Genomic DNA, 20,285 nt, shown 5'->3' on the forward strand with positions numbered 1-20,285 from the left:
GCGAATGGCCGGCAAGCAGGCCTGATCTGAGACCCGGTGTCTGCCATAGCGAAGCGTAGTCAGACATAATGGCATTTCTCGGGTTATTTTTTCTCGTGCGAGTATTGAAAAATCTGGAACTAATGCCTAATTAAGGGCATACAAACGAGATGGTGTCTACGTTTGCAACCTGTCTTTTTTTATGAATTTATATCTAATTGAAGAGCGAAATCCCGCTAGGTCGGGTTTACTCTCTCGTATATACGGCCATTGTGTTCTTCGGTTTATTGACTTTTGAAAGAGGCTAGGAAGCGTTCTCAAACGGCTTATTAATTTTCGTTTCGAATCGGAAAAAAGCCCATTGTTGCCTCTAATAAAGGAAAAATGAAGCCATGTCGTGCGGTAATAATTGGATTTTTTGCCTTGTTCCCTAGTTATAAATAATTAATGTAAAATCGTGTGTTTATCGTAATAGACGCGGAATGAGAACGGGAAAATTATTGCAATGCAATTTCCCATTGAGCTTCTTTGTGCATGCAACAGTATAATACCACCAAGATAAGAATGTCTAACATGGGAATCTCCTGATCTGAAATCTATAGACGTAGCGACTATATTTTTGCAACTCCTCCTTCCAAGATGATTCAATTCACGGAATAAATTTAAAAAGTGCTTCTATATTTCGGAAACTGAAGTAACATATAACAGCCTTGTTATTCGAAGATATTGAGGGATAAAGATTGAAATGTAACCTTGCATCATAAATTCTGTTGGGGGCCTATGACAACATCGCGGCTGACATCATTTTCATTGCAAATTAGTGCTTTTAACCTTTAAAGTCTGAATGAAGACAGAACGCATGAAACTCAATTTTGAGGAGATCATTTCTAGTATACGTGCTCTTTCTTATATCCTATCATTATTTCCTATATCTACCTTTAACAGTTCTGAAGATTCGGAGTTTTAAACAGGAGTTTTTAATAGAAAACTTAAGATTTTTTTCATTAATTTTAAAGTTGACTGTCTTAAGAGTGTATTACTTTTAATTTTTCTTCAATTTTTTAAATTTATTTTTAATTTTGTTCTAAATATTTTTTCAGTTTATGATAATTTTTTTAATTTTTACTTTCTTTTCAGTTGTTGATTTTTTTTTTATTTTTGGAATTTTGTCGAATTTCGAAGTTTTCCCAATTTTTCCTTTTACAATGATCAAAATCGATGTCATTTTATAGATATCTCCAAACGAAGCTAGGAATACATGTTGTTCTTTCTCTAAATTTAAGAGCTATAAATCCACAAAATGTGAAAAAATTCCTCATATTCGAATTCGCCATATTAGAAAATGTGCATGAATTTACCGGACATAGAACCATCTACCATCGGTTTCAGGTATTAACTTTCTGTGTACACTATTATGACAAAAGATGGCGCTCTATGAACAATGAATTTAGCGCCTTTGGGGAGAGATAACCTTGTATTTTGTGACGTCATAATATACTTTGAGGACTATAATTCGATTATGGATTAAATTGAAAAGAGCCAAACACAGCTTTTGACTTTTCTTCATTTACTTTGAGGTTGACTGTTTTTCATTTCTAGTTATGTGCCCTTATATGTATCTCTACCTACATAGATCTCAAAGGGATGTATTTCCCCCATTCAACCAAATGTACCTCTTACCGTTTAGGAGATCCCACTGCTAGAAGTCCTGATCTTATTAAACATACATAATATGCTGAGTCAAATACGATTCTTCATCCAGTTAATAGATAATTAGGGAAATTTTTATAGCGTGAGCACGCATGAGAACAAGACACATTGTTAATTTCCATCACCACAAAAACACAACTGGGCAGAATAAAAATGCTTTAATATTTATGTACATTCTTTGTACAGCTCGCACATTTTACAAAATAAGCTCGTCTAATACTTATTAATTTACACATTCAGAAATAATTATGTACAATATGCACAACTTCGTATTAAGTATATGCAGCTTTAACAATAAAATAAATACATCCAATATATTTAATGTATCCTTGCAGGTACTTATTAATGTTACATTTCGAACGACCTGTGTCGCAAGTGTCTCAGATTTACTCAAAGAGGTAACTTGAAAATAGAGGGGCTAACCTTAGAGTTGCATAGCGGCTAACATCAAGTCACGTTGTATTATACAATAAACACACGTATGTACGAACAACATTGCAATAATAAAAATACAATCACAGACAAGAGAATATAAAAGAGAGTGGTAAGTCTGGTGCTTATAGTCACCCAATCACTCCACGCGCATGCTCGAAGCTCGAGTCCGACAAGAATTGATCACAGACGCTTTTTCGATTTTTCTCGGTACGAAAAGTTACTACCGGCAACCGCACCCTGTCACAACCATTTCCCTGTAGTTCTTCAAGACCACCTTGTTGTCCACGTCTAAATAGAGCATGGAGATGGAGTTGAGTTGCGTGGGAACGCAGCAGGCTTTCGGAACGGTCATCGGGGACATGGAGTTCATTAGCGTCTGGACTATGGCGTGATTCGTCGTATTTAAGTGGTCAGCCAGAGGGAATCTGCATTCACCGTGGCAATAATAGGCGTCGTATCCTGGTGGGGCTACAATCCAGTCCTTCCAGCCTACATCGGAGAAGTCCACGTACATTTTGTGACGCATGCACTCAGAGTGCTCGTCTTTCCTCCTCCCTTTCCTCGCCGCCCGCTTGCGCCTCCTTATCCTCCTCACGACATCTTTAATGTTCGATTCCCCATTCCTCTTGTCGTCACTGTACGTGTACAAAAGCGGCTGGAAGTTTGTCCAAGTTTGGTCGTCCTCGTCGGCATTTCGTCTAATTCGGATATTGTGCATTCTTCCAGGGCGATCCAGAATGCTCACGATCACTCCGTGATTGTTCTTGGGGTCTTTTCTCCACCGATGCACCGCCTCGCTTAAGTCCAACTTCACTGTAGTGTTTTTGTAGGGGTGTATCACTTTACTGTCAATAACCCGCTTGAAAGGATCGTGCACGCCTTTGTGACCAGGTTTCAAAATGTCTTCCACTACAATTCGCTGGAAATCCTTCTTGGAGGCCTTTCGAGGAGGCACCTCTGTCCTTTTAAAGGCCAGTTCGGCGTGCTGGAAGACTTCTCCATCTGGAAGATTCGGCTCGAATTTCAAGCGAATCCTGTGCGGAGCTTGGAATTTTCGATCGACAGGGCTTTCTGGAAATAAAGAAATAATTGAGTCGCTGAGTGAGGAATGGACGGTGCAAGAAAGAAAAGTAAAAGAACAGCTCTTTTTAAAAATAAGGGATTTCGGTGTATGTATATCTGGTTGCAGCACCATGTACGAGTGCAGCAACGTCGTCAGATCAGTGAAACTTAAAGAAAAGGGCGCGATCAATGGAAAAATATAAAATTTGATCCGGTCGGTTCAAATGATAGTATGTGAACAGAGAATAATGTAATAATATTCTGTAACAACTGATGGAATGAGTTTAATCTGCAATTAATTTTAGTAGTGAGATTAGAAAATTAGCACATGTCTTATCAAATTTGACTTTTGCTTAATTTCTCATCTCACTCGTTGCGTGTTAAATTTGTCCAGTAGCACTATCCATTATCGATACAGGAGAAGACCATTCATCAAGTTCCACACGAATTATCATCAAATAATACATAACTGAGCTGAAATAAAGCCAATGCTATTTTCGAAATTAGTAGTAGAACAATTTACAATATCTACAGGGTAGCCAATTTTAGTTATCAACGATCACCGACTGAGACAGAAAAATCATCGCCATTTTGAGTTTGTATACAGGATTTGTCAAAAGACCTCAACGACCCACATATTTGTCAAATTAATTAACGGAGCTTGTATCTGGGAGTTTTCTTGACACAGTCTATTGGAAAACCGAATTTGCAACGTTGCCACGGAGCATTCACTCCACGAGCCAATTTGATTTTTTTAATGGATTGTTCTCACAGCTTTTATGCTATTTTCAGCTTTGAATTCACCAAAATAACCGGAACACTTTAACTTCCCATCAAGTGTATAAATATATAGGTTTCTGAGTGATTTGGCAACGTCGCAAAATTTAATTTTTAAATAAATCGTGGCAGGAATTCCACAGGTACGAAAATGTCGATCGTTCCGGATCTCTTGACCAAACCCTTTATGCGGGTTGCCCTTGCAAAATGTGCACTTTGGGAAGAATATTTGAAACGCGATTTACATCAATGTTAACATGCATAACATATGTAGAAATAAGGTTAACGCATGCTAAAATGCTGGGTTTGATATCTCTTTAATGCAGCAGGCACAAAATGTGTTAATATAATAAGTGGTTCGTCTCCGAGAAATAGAGGACGTTAAAATTTTAAAATGCGAATCTCAAATCAATCAAAATGATGATTTTGAAGATGTGCCGTGGCTCCATTCACCGATTTAATCGTACAGCGACAGCAACGTATCAACTTCAATAACACGAATTGGCTACATAATGGTGGCCTCTGAAAAAATTCCTCCACGTCATTACGGTTCAGCTGGTAGCAGTGTAAACAAAGATATACCAACAGGGTGTGGTTGGCTGGTTGATTATAAACACCTGATACCAGTGCGGTAGACACCAATTTTAACTCCAACGCTCTATTCTCGATTCTTGGAGGAGAGCACGATTTGGCAACACGTCAATATTGTGAAAGGTGACAGGTCCTAAAGAGATAAAAATGGTGTCATTTTAACTGAATGAAAGCCAAATGGGCATTTTCCACCATTAAGATTGTGTCACGTCCATCATTTTTACCCCAGGACGAAATTTGACATAAGACGGTTGCGCCGGCCATAGGAGTTACATTCTTTTCAACCATCAGCGCCACTGTCCGACGGAAAGGTGCCGAAAATTTCAACCAGCGCGAAAGTAGGACGAGTTTACACGTGCCCAATCAGTAATACGTCTTGCAAAAACACGTTCGATTTTAATTTAAATTAAGGGTGAATTTACACTACTTCTTACCGATATGCACAAAACTCCTGACGGTGTTTGCGCTGGTCAAATAAGCCGCCTTTTTGGGGATGTTCGAAGTGGCAAACTTCATCCCGTTTTGCAGCTCGTAGAGCCTCTTCATTTCGTCAGGAATCACCAATTTGCTCCGATCCATCTGGAATAATTAAATTAAATTAATGTAAGAGGAGGATTGTACGGGACCGGAAACGGTTATTGAATGACTTAATACCTTTTGAGGTCGTTTTTTGTGCCCGAAAAGGGAGAAAAGAGTGGATTCGACTTTCTCAATGACCTCTGGAGGGTAAGTGTGAATAACGCCGGATGTTAAGAAGCAACACTCCAAAACGGCCAGCCAGGCCAGCCAGCAGCCTCTGAGATTCATTATCGAACGATCTGGAAATGAAACGGATTAACTTAGAAATGTTCGAAAACTAATAAATAGAATCAATAAAAATCGATAATCCCGAAGAATGCCGTATTTGCATCAAATCTGAATACCAAACGAGAGCGTTCATTATACAAGGTGCTGCTCGCTTAGCGACTAGAATGAAGAAAAGATACACCGGGCGAACCGGTCTTTCTTCGCTTAGCTGTATATTTCAATTTCAACATTATTATGTTTGTATCTTGCGTTGTAGATGCTACGTCACACAAGCTTATTTATAATTATGGCCTTTCAGCATTGGAAACGTCCGAGCTGATTTCTTCCTACAAATTTCACCAAATCTCTGAATATTTAGTGAAAGTTTTAAATGGCAACGTCGCGTTTGCCATTTGTTCATTTGGGTCCAATAAAGTCGCGTTTTGAGGCGACGTTGCCACGTACAGTTTTCAAATTATTAGAGAAAGTCCATGAGCAATTTTTTGATAAATTTCCTTTTCCCAGTCTAGTGCTTCAGTCAAAGCAGACGAGAAGCCGGCCCGAAATAAAACTTATTGTTTGTATAAAGTGATCGGTTAACTTAAAAAGTCGTTCTGCATGCAGTTAACAGTGCTGCTCAAACATCTTGGAAAAATAAACAGCGACCGTTTAAGTTTGACCAGATGTTAAAATCGTCAAACTGCCGTGACCTCGATAAAAATTATTCAGAGCATGGTGAGTTTTCTGGTTAATTTTCACGATGGATCTGTACTGAGCATGCTTTTTGTGCGATGTTGATTTTTTTACCGTTACGTTATCCGGAAGCGACGGCAGTAGCTCTCTAACTTGGCTGGCTTTACCAGACAGTATGGCTGCGTAGAAGAAGGTAGAAACGGACAGAACAGTTCGAGAAAACAATACACCGATTTTCTGACAGAATGACTATTACAGAGTTGTTTATCGAAAATGACAACTTGGCACTTGTATACAACCAAGATGGCCGCTTTAGAAATCTTTAAAAAAAGCTGTCATTTACGTCAATGCAAAAGTTTAAGCGACGTTGTCACCTTGTTTTTAGTTCTTTGAATCTGGCCGGGGTTTTTCAGTGAGTTTTTGTGGAAGATTATAAAGTTCTCCATATACTGAATACGGCTAGAAGAATAAAAAAAAACAAAGCACTGATTGTCGGGTTAAATCTTCAACTCCAAGTTATGTCATTAGAAACAAATTAATAAGAACAACGTCTCGTTTGGCATTTACCTAAGATCAAGATGGACGTTTTATAAATTTTTGGTACAAAGCTGTCATTTACGTCAGTGCTTGCTCACTCAGCGTTAAGCAACGATGCCACTTTGCATTTTTTAAACTTCAGGACATGTTAAGTGGTTTCTGAATTAAAGCGGGTGATGTAATAATCCAGTTTTGAGGAGGAAACGATTGAAAGGAACCATCATCTTATATAGAATTTAATGACTTCTGATCAATTCTGTTCGGTCGAATGACGTTTTAGCGAGTCTTTGTGTAAAATTATTGAGTTTCTTTTTTAACTGGAAATCGTAAAATTCCTCGAGTAAAGGCACAAAAACGGGTTGATGACACCGTTTTGTAATTCCAGACAAGGACGACTGCTAATTTTTTCGGTAATAAAATGTTAATGGCCCGTTCGCGTCTTACATTTTTTCGGACGTTAAAATGCCTTTAGCGATTTATTTTCCGTCTAAAAAAAGAATCGCATTTTGACCTCAATATCAAGCGTGTAAAGCAAATATTTAAATAATTAATTAATATCGCCTGATGGCGATATTTAAACAGCACTCGTCACCTTCGACAAAGGTGTTTTCTTTCTTGCACGCCTCTGTATCGGTGCGTTTCCATAACATTATTTTATTAAAGAATTTCCACTCCCGTATGTATCCAATAATAAGCGTTAACCCAACCAACCGACGACGACCAAGAGAGATTTCTTGTAACCGAACCCGACGCATTCGAGTTGTATAAGCGTGCGACCTTGCCCGCATATAATTTTAGAATTTACAGTAATGGCTCGTTACTTTTAATGACCAGAAATGGCTTTCCGAACGTTAAATTTTACTACATATTTCTTTATACTTCTCCAAATGGATCGCGTTTCATGAATGCAGCTTATATTGATGTCCGATTGCCGGGAACTCAAACTCTCTATACTTAATGCACTATAAAATAAAACGGTCGTCCGAAACCTATTATTAAGAGACAACTGAAGGCTGACAGTTGACAGACAGCCATTAGGCATGACTATTGAAAGAACCAGTAGTCGTCACAGGGAGCATTCTGTCAAAATCTACAGCAATGCCTTTTAACAGGAAGTCCTAGGTAGCTTTAGAAATTGTTTTTAATAACCATTCAAGATGGGTGCAGGACCCTTTCAAGGAAGTTTAATAATGTGACTCCCAGGAGTCAAGACATTTGTAACAAATATGGAACAAAGGCAATAAATTTGATATTGCGTTCAAAGGCCAGTCTATTATGATAAACAATAAATAATATTGTTTCATAGAAAGAAGGCAATTAGCATTTTCCTATGTACGAGTAATCGGTCGATATCTATGCACGATGACTGATCATAAAAAATTTAATTATTATTCCGATCCATAAATAAACATAACAATTTGATCGCGAGCGTTGCATACATTAATGACCTTTTTTATTGCCCCCGCCACAGTGGTCGAAAGAGACAATCGAGAAGACTTAGATCTGGAAGCGGGCGGGCCAAAGCGCACCACGCGTACCGCGACCACCCCAGACTGCACGGCACCGCAACACACACGTTATTCTATAAACGGAGATATCGAGTTGCCTTAAATGGCGAGACGCGCTCAATTGTTTTCCGAGGCATTTCGAACAAATGCGCGTTGCCATAATTGCACTAATTGTCGCTCGATGTTCGTTTGTTTTGACGCGCTTTTGACAAACAAGGAGTTTTCCCGAAATAGACGTGGTTACCGCAGGTTGTTGGCATTATGGGTTTTCTTTTCTTTCTCGCTCGGTTCCAGCCGACAGGTGTTGTGATCTCGAGGGAACAGTAGCTGACGGTAATACCTGACGAAACTACAGGGTGAATCAAGACAGAGCAAAACTGACGTCGGTGCCTGAGGCTCAATTTGCATGACAAACCCACGACGGAATTAACCTTCATAGGCAGCAAATTGAAAAAAAGCACAATACACGGAGTGTTGTTATGCTCGTGAAATACTACATGAAGAGTAGCATTTTAGCATCTCAAACTTGGCGAAAATCGTTTTTCGAAATACTCGAAGCATGACCTCATGAAGGCTCAAATTATTCAAAAACTCCTAGAGATAGTTACAGGAAAGTGTATTAAGGAATTGTTTCTTACGACTTGTAACTTCGTAATATTCAACAATGTTCCTGGAAAAAATCGGATTTGTGTAGGATTTAAAAATAATCATGATAAAAGTAGTTATAGGATAAAACATTGCAATGGCGCGAATCTATATAAGTAAGTGGGCGTCAGTGCAAAGCAAATTCTTGGCCTGGCTATGCCTCCGCCGCTGTTGGCGGTGCTCAATTCATCGTACATCATTGGCGTAGCTCAATGTTTTAGGTTTTTGTTTACTCAATTGTTTACTGTTTTTTGCTTATTGTTTCTGCTGCTAAAAATCGCAGTATTTTTCTCATGGCTTTTACTCTAGTACTTAAATAAAAAATTATAGATAATTTTTACAGCACTCGTCATCACTCACGTTATTACAGCGTTTTACGGAGGTCCAGTAATTTTAGACGTCTATACATATCACTTTAATTTTTTGTTCGTGCCGGTTCTTAGTTGAAAACAGTGTTCTATATGCGCCTGTTTTTTATGCGATAAAAATCATATTTTTCAAATTACAGAGGACCCCTACAGTGCTCAATATGCAGTACGTCATTAGAGTATCGCGGTGATCTCACACTCAGCAATTTTTAAAATTACTTTGCTCTTTAGTTTTACTCCTTTCGCCCTAAAGGTTCTCGATTAAAAATTGCAGCCAGCACGCCTCTATTTTTACTGCACCTAAATGTCAATTATCCAAAATATAAAAAAATACTCACTATACCTATATCATTAGCGTATCACAGCCTTTTACGATCTACCAATTTTCGTTGTTTTTGGTTACTTTGTTTGAACCCTCATTGGTGTGCCAATTTCTAAGAAAACCAGGAGCGTATTTATTCTTAGTATTATTTCTTAGAATTTCAATGAATTCTTCAAAATTAGAGGAATAAATTACAACTTTTTTGGACTATTTTGAATTTCACATAAATGCGCACTTGATTTTTTCAAATCTATTTACATAAAAAGAAAATATCATATTTCAATGTTTCGGAAAAGCAAGGGCGTATTTGGTTTCTCGGAACATGCACATATTTTCCAAATATATTATAGTTCCGTGATAGCTCTGAAGAAAATTTAAGTGCGCCACTGTTTCACAGCCATAAAGTTTATGAAGAAATTACAGATATTAGAGTCACACTCAGAAGAGTTTGACAAAAAAGAAGAGGAAAAATGCCGACTCCCCAAATCTCTCGTTAAAAAAACGTACTTCAGGTACGTCATTGGCTTTCAAAGACTATGGAAGGTTATAGAAATAAAAATTTCTATAGATTTGTCGATTTTATGGCGGTATTAATATTAGGATTGTATAATGTTGCCAAATAAGAATTTATGGGCTAGCAACATTCGTGACAATCGGTGGCACACTGAGTTTTTCATAGTTTTGAGGAATTTTAAGTTGACAACGACAATTTCCTTTAATTAGTTCTAGAATGCACCTGATATTTTTCAAATCGATTCAATTACGAGGTTTCGACATCTATGAATGTCAGCGGTGTACTTTTTTTACGTTTTTCAAAGCCTCGAGGAATTTTCACAGCTTCGGGTGGTAAGATCTTTTTGCTTTGATGATACTACTGTTTGAACCTTTCCTTTGGTCCTATGTGACGGTCAGTGACGGATCAAGAAGTAATAAGTGGGCTCTTGAGCACAGCACCGAGCTGAGGATGTTATGATGTTCGATCTTATCTGGAGTGTTTCATGGAAAAAAATTGTTACAACGAAGTGAGAAGAATTTAAAAAAAATAATCTAATTGAGTGAGTCTCATCAACAATTTTATGATGCAACAGCATAAAATTACAGATACGCATATAGGACTACAGTGGGTGTAGTACGATTTTGCTTGAAGTCGACTTTCTTGATAAGGTTTAATAACAATTAGAATATTACAGAGGAGTTTGTTGTGAAAACGGATTTTCCGGGAAAATTCTAAAAATATTCGGTGTACGTGATGTTTGGTCGATCGCAGAAATTTGATTGGCAAACATATAATCGGGAATAACGATAAAATTCACCTTTCCATCTAGCCCATGTTCTCAAGAAAATCGGCATTCAAACCATTCTCTTTGGTTCCAATTTCGGCCCTACTTAACCCAAGATACCAATAAAGTTTTATTGACAATATCAAGGTAGTTTCTTAGCGAGCTCTATCACTAGCTGCAGGTGTCATTATGGGCACCTTAAAGGCGAATGTTTCCAACTGAGATTTTAACTTTTAACAACCCCCTTTCGGCCCTTTATTCGAAAGTCTGATGAGTTATTACAATTATAACAATGTAGGCGATCTTGGATGATATTTATACAGAATACGTCTGAAAAACAATTAATTGATTACACTCACCAACAAATCGACGATTGGAGAATGGTACCACCGGATGTTAATCCAAAATATTGCACACTGCACATACACACAAATGGATAAAAACAAAATCCAAAAATATCCCACGGCACTGATCGGGCTGACTTGTCCGGTACTATCCCAGCGGTGGACTGAAACTTTTGAAGATCGTCGTAGACGATCTGACCACCCTCTACCTGGTACCTCTTCAGGTGTTCGTCCAATCGGACGGTGCCCGCTTTGACACGTGCGAAGTCCACTCAACGTTATAAGTTCACTATTGTGTTTTATTGTTGCGCTTTTTTACCGTGCACTGCTTCAGATATGCAGTCGAGATTCCGCTTTATATGCAGTACTAATTGGGTGGGTACAGGCCCCCGGAGGGTACCACCCACACCGGTTCAACTAAGGCCTTTATTGGGCCGCGGTTTTGTTTTTTTTCGTCAAGTTTTACCCCTCTCCCGATGCCCGTCAAAGATGGTTCCGATGTTAGACAATGAGCCACTTAGTCTGGTACTGCAGGTACCTTTTTCCCTTTTAATTAGCCGCGCTCATTCGTCACGGCTCATTTGCATCGGCTTTTGACTTTTGGCTCTGGCCAATTCGCTCTTATTTAACTACCGGGAAATTTGTTTAGGTCGTTATTTAACCCGGCGATAAATAATTTCATTGTTGCACTTGTTAGCCGGCACATTATTTCCAGTGGCGGACATACAGTAATCGGGAAGTTCCGTGCTGTATTGCCCCTTGATTTGCCGCTGACTCGGAGATAAGTCGAAAAGAAGGAAGGGAAATGCAAAATGTAATTTTCGCGTAAGGCTCGACAACCACAAAAAATCAGTTTCGTAGTGAAATAATTGTCGTTATGACTCAAAATTGGGAAAATTCGTAAGGTCACACATACTCGTGAATTTTTAACTTCAGTAGTCTTTGTAAAAAACTCCGTGCGCCACTGTGTGTCGTGAATATTAATACGTTATAAATCCTCATTCTGCAACACTGCTGTGTAAAAAATCAGGATCATGGCAGAAACGGAATTAAAAATTAATAAAATCGACTTTCGTCTCATAAAACTCGATTTTATCTTGCTAAATTTGAAAAATTTAGTTGACAGAGCGCTACCAATTTTCAGAAATATCGTGATATCATAATTTCTAGATTTATAAATAGATTTAAAAAATATCAGAGGTATACCAGAAAGGTTTAAAAAAATAAAAGAACCGCCACCAGGAAAAAAATTACATTTAATATTCAAAATTTATGAAAACTGCATAGATGAAAAATGGAACATTGAAAGATAATAATTTCCAGTTTTGTAAGTTGATTTGAAAACAATCAGGGGCCTACATACGCCAATGATGTATTGCGTATTGTGCATAGCGACCAGTGGCGGGCGCATAATCGGGCAGTTCGGTACCCATGTGATAAAGTCACATACGAATTTGCTATACTTGAACCATCGCGTACTAAATCGTATATTGAAAAAAAGAAGAGAAGTAGGACATCGTTCCTCAGTTGATGTTCTTCTACGAATTCCTGTTAGTGCCGAAAAATCGTTTTTATTGTGTTTAAATTATCTAATTTCACCAAAAGGATAATTTTCGTAGGAATCATGCAAGAAGGACAAATTATCGGTACTAGTTTTGTTGTTGCATCTTTTAGATAAAATTGTCCAACACTTTGTTCTATTGGCCCTTAGTGTTGTAGACTCGCTAGTGGCATTATTCTAATAAAAGCAGCGTGGGTGTATGGAAATTACTCCAGTAAACAACTATAACAAAATAAGACGTAAAATCGATTAATTTGCATTGAAAGTTATTTTTAGTTCTCGTTTTGAATACCTTCGTGGCTAAATAAGATATCTACTACCTGTATAAAATATATCTACATCAGATTCCTCCAAACCACATGAACTTTAAACATAAACCACAGCTGCATATAAATATAGTTCAATATGTTGTTTGTCGATTTGTTTATATGATGAATACGTTTACGGATTAATCATAAAGATTTGAGCAGAGGTTGTCGGATGATGGATGTTGTCATATGCATCCGTCATCCAACGATAGGAATAATCAAAAACAGAATATGAATGATCAGGAAACCGAATGCGGACTTTCAGTTATTTATTCGTCGTATGGTGAAACGATGAATCCTTAGGACGGGAGCAGAAAAAATTCGGGATGGACTGCCCTTTTCTCTGGGTCATCTTGTATATGTAATCGAATAAAAATTTAATTCATTTCAGCTTTTGAGACATTCGACGGTATTAATGTGACAAATCCAACTGCTTGTCTTGTCATCGCATTGTCGGATGACAGAACCCTAAAACGACGTTTTAAGCTCCTGTCAGATTATTGGTTGTATTAAAAAATATATTAATTTATATTAATTAATGTTAAAGAATGGCGCAGGTTTCACACGTTTGGAAATAAGCACACAACATGCTTATGACTATTTATTTTTGAATTCGGGTACGAAACAGTGATGAAACTTGTATATACTCTTGTGAAAAAATTTTCTTAATATACAAACAGAAACATTATTTCACAATTCGAAGTCAAGCATCAAAGGCGCGTCTATGGCATTTATTGCCAAATTACTACAAACGTTTAAACTGAGTAATATTTAAGGGTGAAATCCACGTAACATGTGATGCAGTGGGGCTGCATGCACGAAACAGCAATTTAAAACGTTCTTTTCATACTTCTTTTGTGAGACGGTTTTTGCTTCAACCCCAATAATTCAAAAATCTGCATCGATTTAGATTTATTTTGATTTATGCTGGGGCCCATATAATTCTCTCTGCGGCTTGCAGCACGATTCGCCCTGAACATGTCCAAGGTCTGGCAGCGCATTGTGCCGATTCGCAGAACTAATTTTTAATTAGGGTAATTTTGATAAAGCAGCCCCAGTACAAAGGAGCCTGCCTGTCTAGGCCTCCACATTTCCCAGAAAAGTTTTGACACTTTCAAGTGCCCCAAGTACCATTTTATGCAGGTGTTTCGCCTTTCTCTGTTCTGTCAGTTTCGATGCATCCTCAATAACTAAGTTCAAAATCGTTTCAAACCGATATTTGCTTTTCCCATGGCCGATGCAGAAGAGTGAGTTATTAATGCCCCCGAATGCGTAAATAATAACGTAACCAGATACTCGCGCAGGTCCCTCTGATTATTTATTAACCTATAATCCGTTCGGGACGATAAACAGATAGGCCATTGTGGGTTTTTCACTGCATCTGTCCGACGAACAATGGGGCACATATAAAGTAACGATCCCATACAGGCCACCCACCGGGGGGGCCCTCCGTCTGTCCGAATTCACACACACGAGGCCACACGTGACTTTGGGGCACACCTGTGGCATTGCATGGTTGCCATTGCGATCCATCAGGGAATAACCCTTTGGGTTAATGTACACATACATACATTCATACATACATACATATATACATATATATATATAGAATTGAAGCTATCTTTTATTCTTTTTTATTGAGTTTAATTCTGTTTCTTGAAATAAACGTTTTACAAACAGCATCTTAACATTTTCTTCGAGTAAATGTGTGCGCGCGCAACTTTGTTAATTCTTGACAAAATGGTGAACCAGCTTCTAAATGAAAAGCCTTTTCTTTGTTTTGGTTCGATTTTAAGGACGTAAAAATGTGTATTTTTGTTAAAAATTACTTAGGGAGCCATTACAGCAATCATTGGCGAATCACAGCCCTTTTTTAAAGTTCTAAGAGCAATAAATTATCTAAATTTATTTCTCCCATTTGATTTTTTGTTGTTGCTTTTACCGGGAAATTGCATTCTGTGTGCTACTATTTTATTGTCTTCACATGCATTCGGCCCCTTCTCACAATCGGCACGCCTTGATCCGCACATCGGCGGATCAAGGGGTAAGTAGTATCGATATAAGAGGAGGAGTTAAGTTCCTCAATGAAGCTCTCTTATTAGCTTAACATTCTCATAGAGTAAACATCACAGTAATTATTACAACCTTAACTATACAGGTAATCGAGGAAGTTGTTAATGAAAAAATTCTATCGGCCAATAGAGGTTGTGCATTAGAAGCCAAACATTTACCATTTCAATTGGCGAAAAATCTTATCGATAAACAATCTTGCAAGCGCGTTTCCTCGAAAACAAGTTGCTAATATCTATTTGCAAATGGTACTGGTAAATAAACCTGGGCGAAATTGAGATTAAAGGTCAATTTGGGTTTAGCTCAAAACCAAAAACGACCCGATTCGTGTTCCCAAGAGATTCGTGTAATCTCTGGGCAGTATGCAACCTTTCTGATTAAGATTTATTTATCAAAGGAATTGGTTTGGACATAATTAATATATACCGAACCAGGTTAATTAGAATTTTGAATTTCCGACCAGTTTGACCACATAACCATGTAATTTTCTGGTTATATACCTACTAATAGTAAATAAGTCGTTTTTTCGTTTATAACGTAGGCTTATTATCCCTGCAGTCATCTTCCACAGGGGCGACCTTCCATTTGGTACTGCTGCTGGTAAAAGGAAGCGTATACTGCCATAGAAAGTGCAACAACACAAGCCGATTAAATAATACGTAATTTCAATGAAAAGTATTTCGCCTGGCACCTTCGAATACCAGGCAGGACTTGAAAATATTCAGGTGACCCATCAGCGGCGTACCGCCCAAAATCTCTCACAATTTCACCGCTTTTACCATAATACGTAACAATAATCAACAATGTATAATAATTAAATATTATAGGAACGCCTCTGGTGTAGGTCCTTCTCCGTAGCAGCAGCAGCAGCAGCAGCAGCAGCAGCAATAGCAATGTAACCAGTTTGGTTGGTCATCTCTCTCCTGTATTTTAGTGTATAGTGTAATATTATTGCAAGTGCGACTGGTGCACTTGCTTATTTAAGTGTAGTGTGTCCAGCCATCACCCTGTATCACGCGGTGAATAATGGCAATAATTATTTGACCACTGCAATAGAATAAATGAGGCTGTTACATGGTACTTTCATTTACGTCAGCAGGTCGGGTAAACAGGTGCGCGATAGAGGCCGAAAAATCGCTCGGTCATGTGACATGTTGTTTACCTATAATTTGCAAGGGGGAAGTACCAAGGGTACAACCAACAAAGAAAAATTCCAGTAGTAGTTAAAAAAATAATTTAAAAAATGACCGTCTAGTGCCATGTCGCATCATTTCGAGGCCTGTCATTTCAATATGGCCTGTTTTTAATGTCAAGTGTCACTCCGTTATTGACAGTTTTGGTATACCGTTTAAATAGAAGTTTTCGGGAAAAGGAATTGAAAATTTTAAGTTAAAAGATATGGGCGCCCACTGCTGCGAGTCGCTATTTCTCGACTTCAGCAGGCTCCACCTTGAATACCAAAAGAATCGGCAAGAGATACAGTCTGCCCACAATGTTCTCACCATCCAGACCTGTAAATGGCTTAAGAGAGAATGACAGCTAGAGTACAGAGAGACGGACACTTATTAGATCCGAATTTAGAGTAATTACCTTATTAATACGAATTTATGTGTTTTGGCATTAGTAATTTAACGTGTATAGAAAGCTTATCAACGGCGAATTTCCCCTTAGATGTTGCTGCAACTTGTGAAACTCCGTTGTCAAAATCTAATTATTCTGCCCAATTATCGAAAGTCAACACGAAATGTTGCAAAAGCCCGAATTCAAGCCGGTTTTTGTTTATTATTCCAAGTTGAGGCGCACATGTCAGGACCTAATTTACTCGGACGTAACATACTTTATTCGTGGAAATTCGAATAAGTAATAACAAACATATCCTGAAGTTTACGATGCAATTTTCGCAATGGCTTTTCATGATTTTCCCCTGAAAGTGTCCAAAAAGTGAATTGATCTTGGAAGATCAGTACTAGGACTTTGGTCAAACAACGAAAAAGATCGCCATTTTGGACTCGAGAACTCTTAGGGTCTTTAGTTGATTATTTTAGGGGATTCGGTACGTATTCTTTTGGTTCATCCATTCCGTATAAGAGCAGGACATTGGCTGATCTTTGAATAAGGGATCAATCAAAAGTGAATTAATGAAATTTTAATTCTATGTCGAAATCAAAACGCAGAGGAGTCTCTCAAAATGATGGAGCATTCATGCTCATGATGTTGAAGAATTTACTACAAAAATAAATTGTTAAAAAATTCTACGTATTTTTGGACACTACTGGACGCTATAATTTCATACACCGGGTGTCCAGGCGAACCCTAAACATGGGAGATTAACATGCGAAATCTGTTTTTATTTTTTAGCGCCTGCACGGATTATTCAACTGAAAAACTTTTACATGGGGGTCATAGTACTCAAGACCGGCCATGATTTCGCAATTTTTTCAATATTCTAATTAGAGCCGTTTTGGCTTAAAACGCATCCAAATTTCCAAAAATTTGAATGTCCTGCATAACTGTGAATAAGATAAAAGATATAGGTTATGTCTTTGTGTTATCATCACAGGTTAATACGAAATTTGTTTACTTATTATGAGGACATCGAAACAGATCTTATAATAATTATCCTCAGGTTTTCCATTGATTTTTCACTGAATTAACTCGTAAATAAGTTAAAAATTGCTTAGAAATTAGCAAAAAGACAAAATTTATTTGACATGGGGTTTTTACGCTTATGTACTTGATGACTTTGTGTTTGTTTAATTCTTGATTAATTGACTCTGGCCGATCATGGCCTCGAACGGTTACACAGGACATTCAAACTTTTGAAATTTGGAGGCGTTTTGAAGCAAAACGGCTCTAATTAGAAAATTGAAAAAATTGCGGAATGAGTGCCGATCTTTAGTATTATAATCTCCATATAAAAATTCTTCAATTGGATAATCCCTGCAGGCACAAAAAAATAAAAACCGATTTTTCATGTTAATCTCCTGCGTGCAGGGTTCGCCTGGACACCCAGTATTTATAAACACTGACCATTGTGATTAAATCTAAGTTAAAAAAAAATTTAATTAATGCAAGTTCTAAGGAATTTTGGAAAAATCTGTCTTGAAACGCCACTAGAAATTTCAATTTTCTATTCCAAGAATATTAAACGTTTCAAATGTTGAAGTTTTAATTTGCTACCAAAATGCTAGTACAGGGGCGGCTCACAAAGACAATATTAATACAAATTAGAAAAAAATTAAACGGCCTTAGGACGTCGCACTATCATTGGTGCTTGAATTTTCACTAAAACCAGTGGCGTATGTGGTTTCACGGAGTTTTCGAAAAATTGTGAAATTTAGATGAGACTTTTTAACTTTTGAAAATTTTAAATTCGCTACCAGATCTATTATGAAGGGCTGACTAAACTCGAAACTATATTATATTTAAATATTTTCGAAAACCAATAAACGTGGTTACATAGCATCTCTAATATAACTCTCTCTCTCTCTCTCTCTCTCTCTCTCTCTCTCCCTCTCTCCCTCTCTCTCTCTCTCTCTCCCTCTTTCTCTCTCTCTCTCTTTCTCTCTCTCTCTTTCTCTCTCTCTCTCTCTCTCCCTCTCTCTTTCATTAAAACTTCAGCAAATGCACTTTTTTCAATTTATAGAGAAGCTGGGGACTAATTACAGTCAGTGGTGGTTTTAGGGGCGTGTTCTTTGTTATAATTGCTCAAGTAAACGTGCGCCAATAAGTAGTAAGCATCAGAGTTTCTGAAATATACATGGAAAAACCTCACTGAACTTTGCGTTCTTCTCATTAAAGTCTTGGATGTAGCACGAAGTTATTCAAATGCCAGTAATGAAGGGAATTTAATTTAACAGTGATTGGTTCTCACCTGAGAAGTTCGAGATTAATACCATCTATAAAGTGCAAACCACGTCTCAATTTGCGACAACAAGACAATGAAGACTCATGACCAGAAAAATTGTAAAACCCCTTCTCAGAAAAGGCCTTTCGCGCAGGTTTTATGTTGTATGGCGGCGGACATTTTTCTAATTAAAGAGTTTTTTATTTTCAATTTGCTCTTTACCTTTGGAAGTGGACGGTCCGAAAGGTTGAATGCTTGAAGTCAAAACGTTCGTCTGGCAGTCGCGGCAGACTACATGTCGACATGAAATCCTTGATCGGCAATCGCAACTTGACTCGTCGTGGTTTCCTCTACGAGCGATTTCTTCTGCTACCACTGTGGGAGCACTGCTGAGGCCGACATTTTCGCCAGACTCGAGCCCGACGGACTTCCAGAAACACTGAAATTCCTCTGGAGAACGCCTCGACACTCGGAAATTAGGAAATTGCCGCCCACGCCGGATTAGTGTTATTACATTTAGTCACCGTTTTCACGGGATATTTTAATTCCCTAAACGAGCCAGGCCGCGAACGATACGCTGTAGACTTGTCGTCGACTCGTTTTTCGTACCTCAGTAGACGTGAAGGCGATTTCAGTGCCACAACAACACACAACAACAATTTTTTCTCTCCTTCAAACATTTACACACCACATGACCACATTCTATACACACTCTCGCACGGACAACGGCGACGATATATCTATGGTATGTTCAACGAGCGTTCTCTTTACCAACTGATGGTATTCTTGAAGGTAAAACTTAAAGTCGAACAGGTGAGACACGAGAATACCTGTTTTTGCTTTTTCATAATCGGTGAATATTTGCATACGACGCTGATGCTGGCGGTGACCACTTCTGGTCAACTATATTGGTTTTGTTCAATGTTCGATTATTATAGCGTTTTGCGGTTTCTTCTCTTCACGTTTTCTTCGTCTAACTATAGATATATATCTATGGACAATCGATGGCATAAAGGATAAACATATTTTATGACGTCACTATTGTCGTGAATATGACGTCATCTCATCCTCTTTTTTTCATGGCGGCAAGCCCATCCTTCGCTAGCACCATTTGAAAGTGGAGGTGACGTCATGTCAGCCACTTTAATGACGTCACAAAACATATTTGTTTGCATAGAAAAGGGCATTACAATGCGACGTCTTTCGGTCTTGGTTTCCGGGTTTCACTACTTTTCTAAGTTTTTTTTTTTCGTAGCGTTTGTGTTCGAAAGCTGCGTTTTATTGTCGGTATTGTTATCAATTGTGCAATCTGGGTTTTGGCATCGCTGAGGATTTTGAACTTTCTTCCAGCCCCCCTTGGCTGTCGGGCGTTAAGCGTGACCCCTTCAGGTGACCCAACCACCAGTGCAGGATCTCAGACGGTGTTAATTAAGTATGCGGGCAATTTTCGAGGGGTTGATCT

At 38.2% G+C, this 20,285-nt stretch overlaps 1 protein-coding gene across 2 annotated transcripts; it reads right to left on the reverse strand.

The window, feature by feature from the left end:
• Positions 1-1,832: 1,832 nt before the first annotated feature.
• LOC136408474 (protein decapentaplegic-like) lies at positions 1,833-19,605 on the reverse strand. 2 transcript variants are annotated; one of them, XM_066389460.1, is made up of 4 exons: positions 19,046-19,605; positions 5,209-5,372; positions 4,989-5,133; positions 1,833-3,195 (listed from the first exon to the last, which is right to left on the reverse strand). In XM_066389460.1, exons 2-4 carry the CDS (start codon positions 5,359-5,361, stop codon positions 2,345-2,347), a joined length of 1,149 nt encoding a protein of 382 aa, XP_066245557.1. In that variant the 5' UTR covers positions 5,362-5,372; positions 19,046-19,605; the 3' UTR covers positions 1,833-2,344. The 2 variants fall into 2 exon arrangements, with proteins under 2 accessions (XP_066245557.1, XP_066245558.1); XM_066389461.1 differs by lacking the exon at positions 19,046-19,605 and adding an exon at positions 11,053-11,370.
• Positions 19,606-20,285: the final 680 nt, after the last annotated feature.

This window comes from Euwallacea similis, chromosome 4 (assembly GCF_039881205.1).
Source record: "Euwallacea similis isolate ESF13 chromosome 4, ESF131.1, whole genome shotgun sequence".
Classification (NCBI taxonomy): domain Eukaryota; kingdom Metazoa; phylum Arthropoda; class Insecta; order Coleoptera; family Curculionidae; genus Euwallacea; species Euwallacea similis.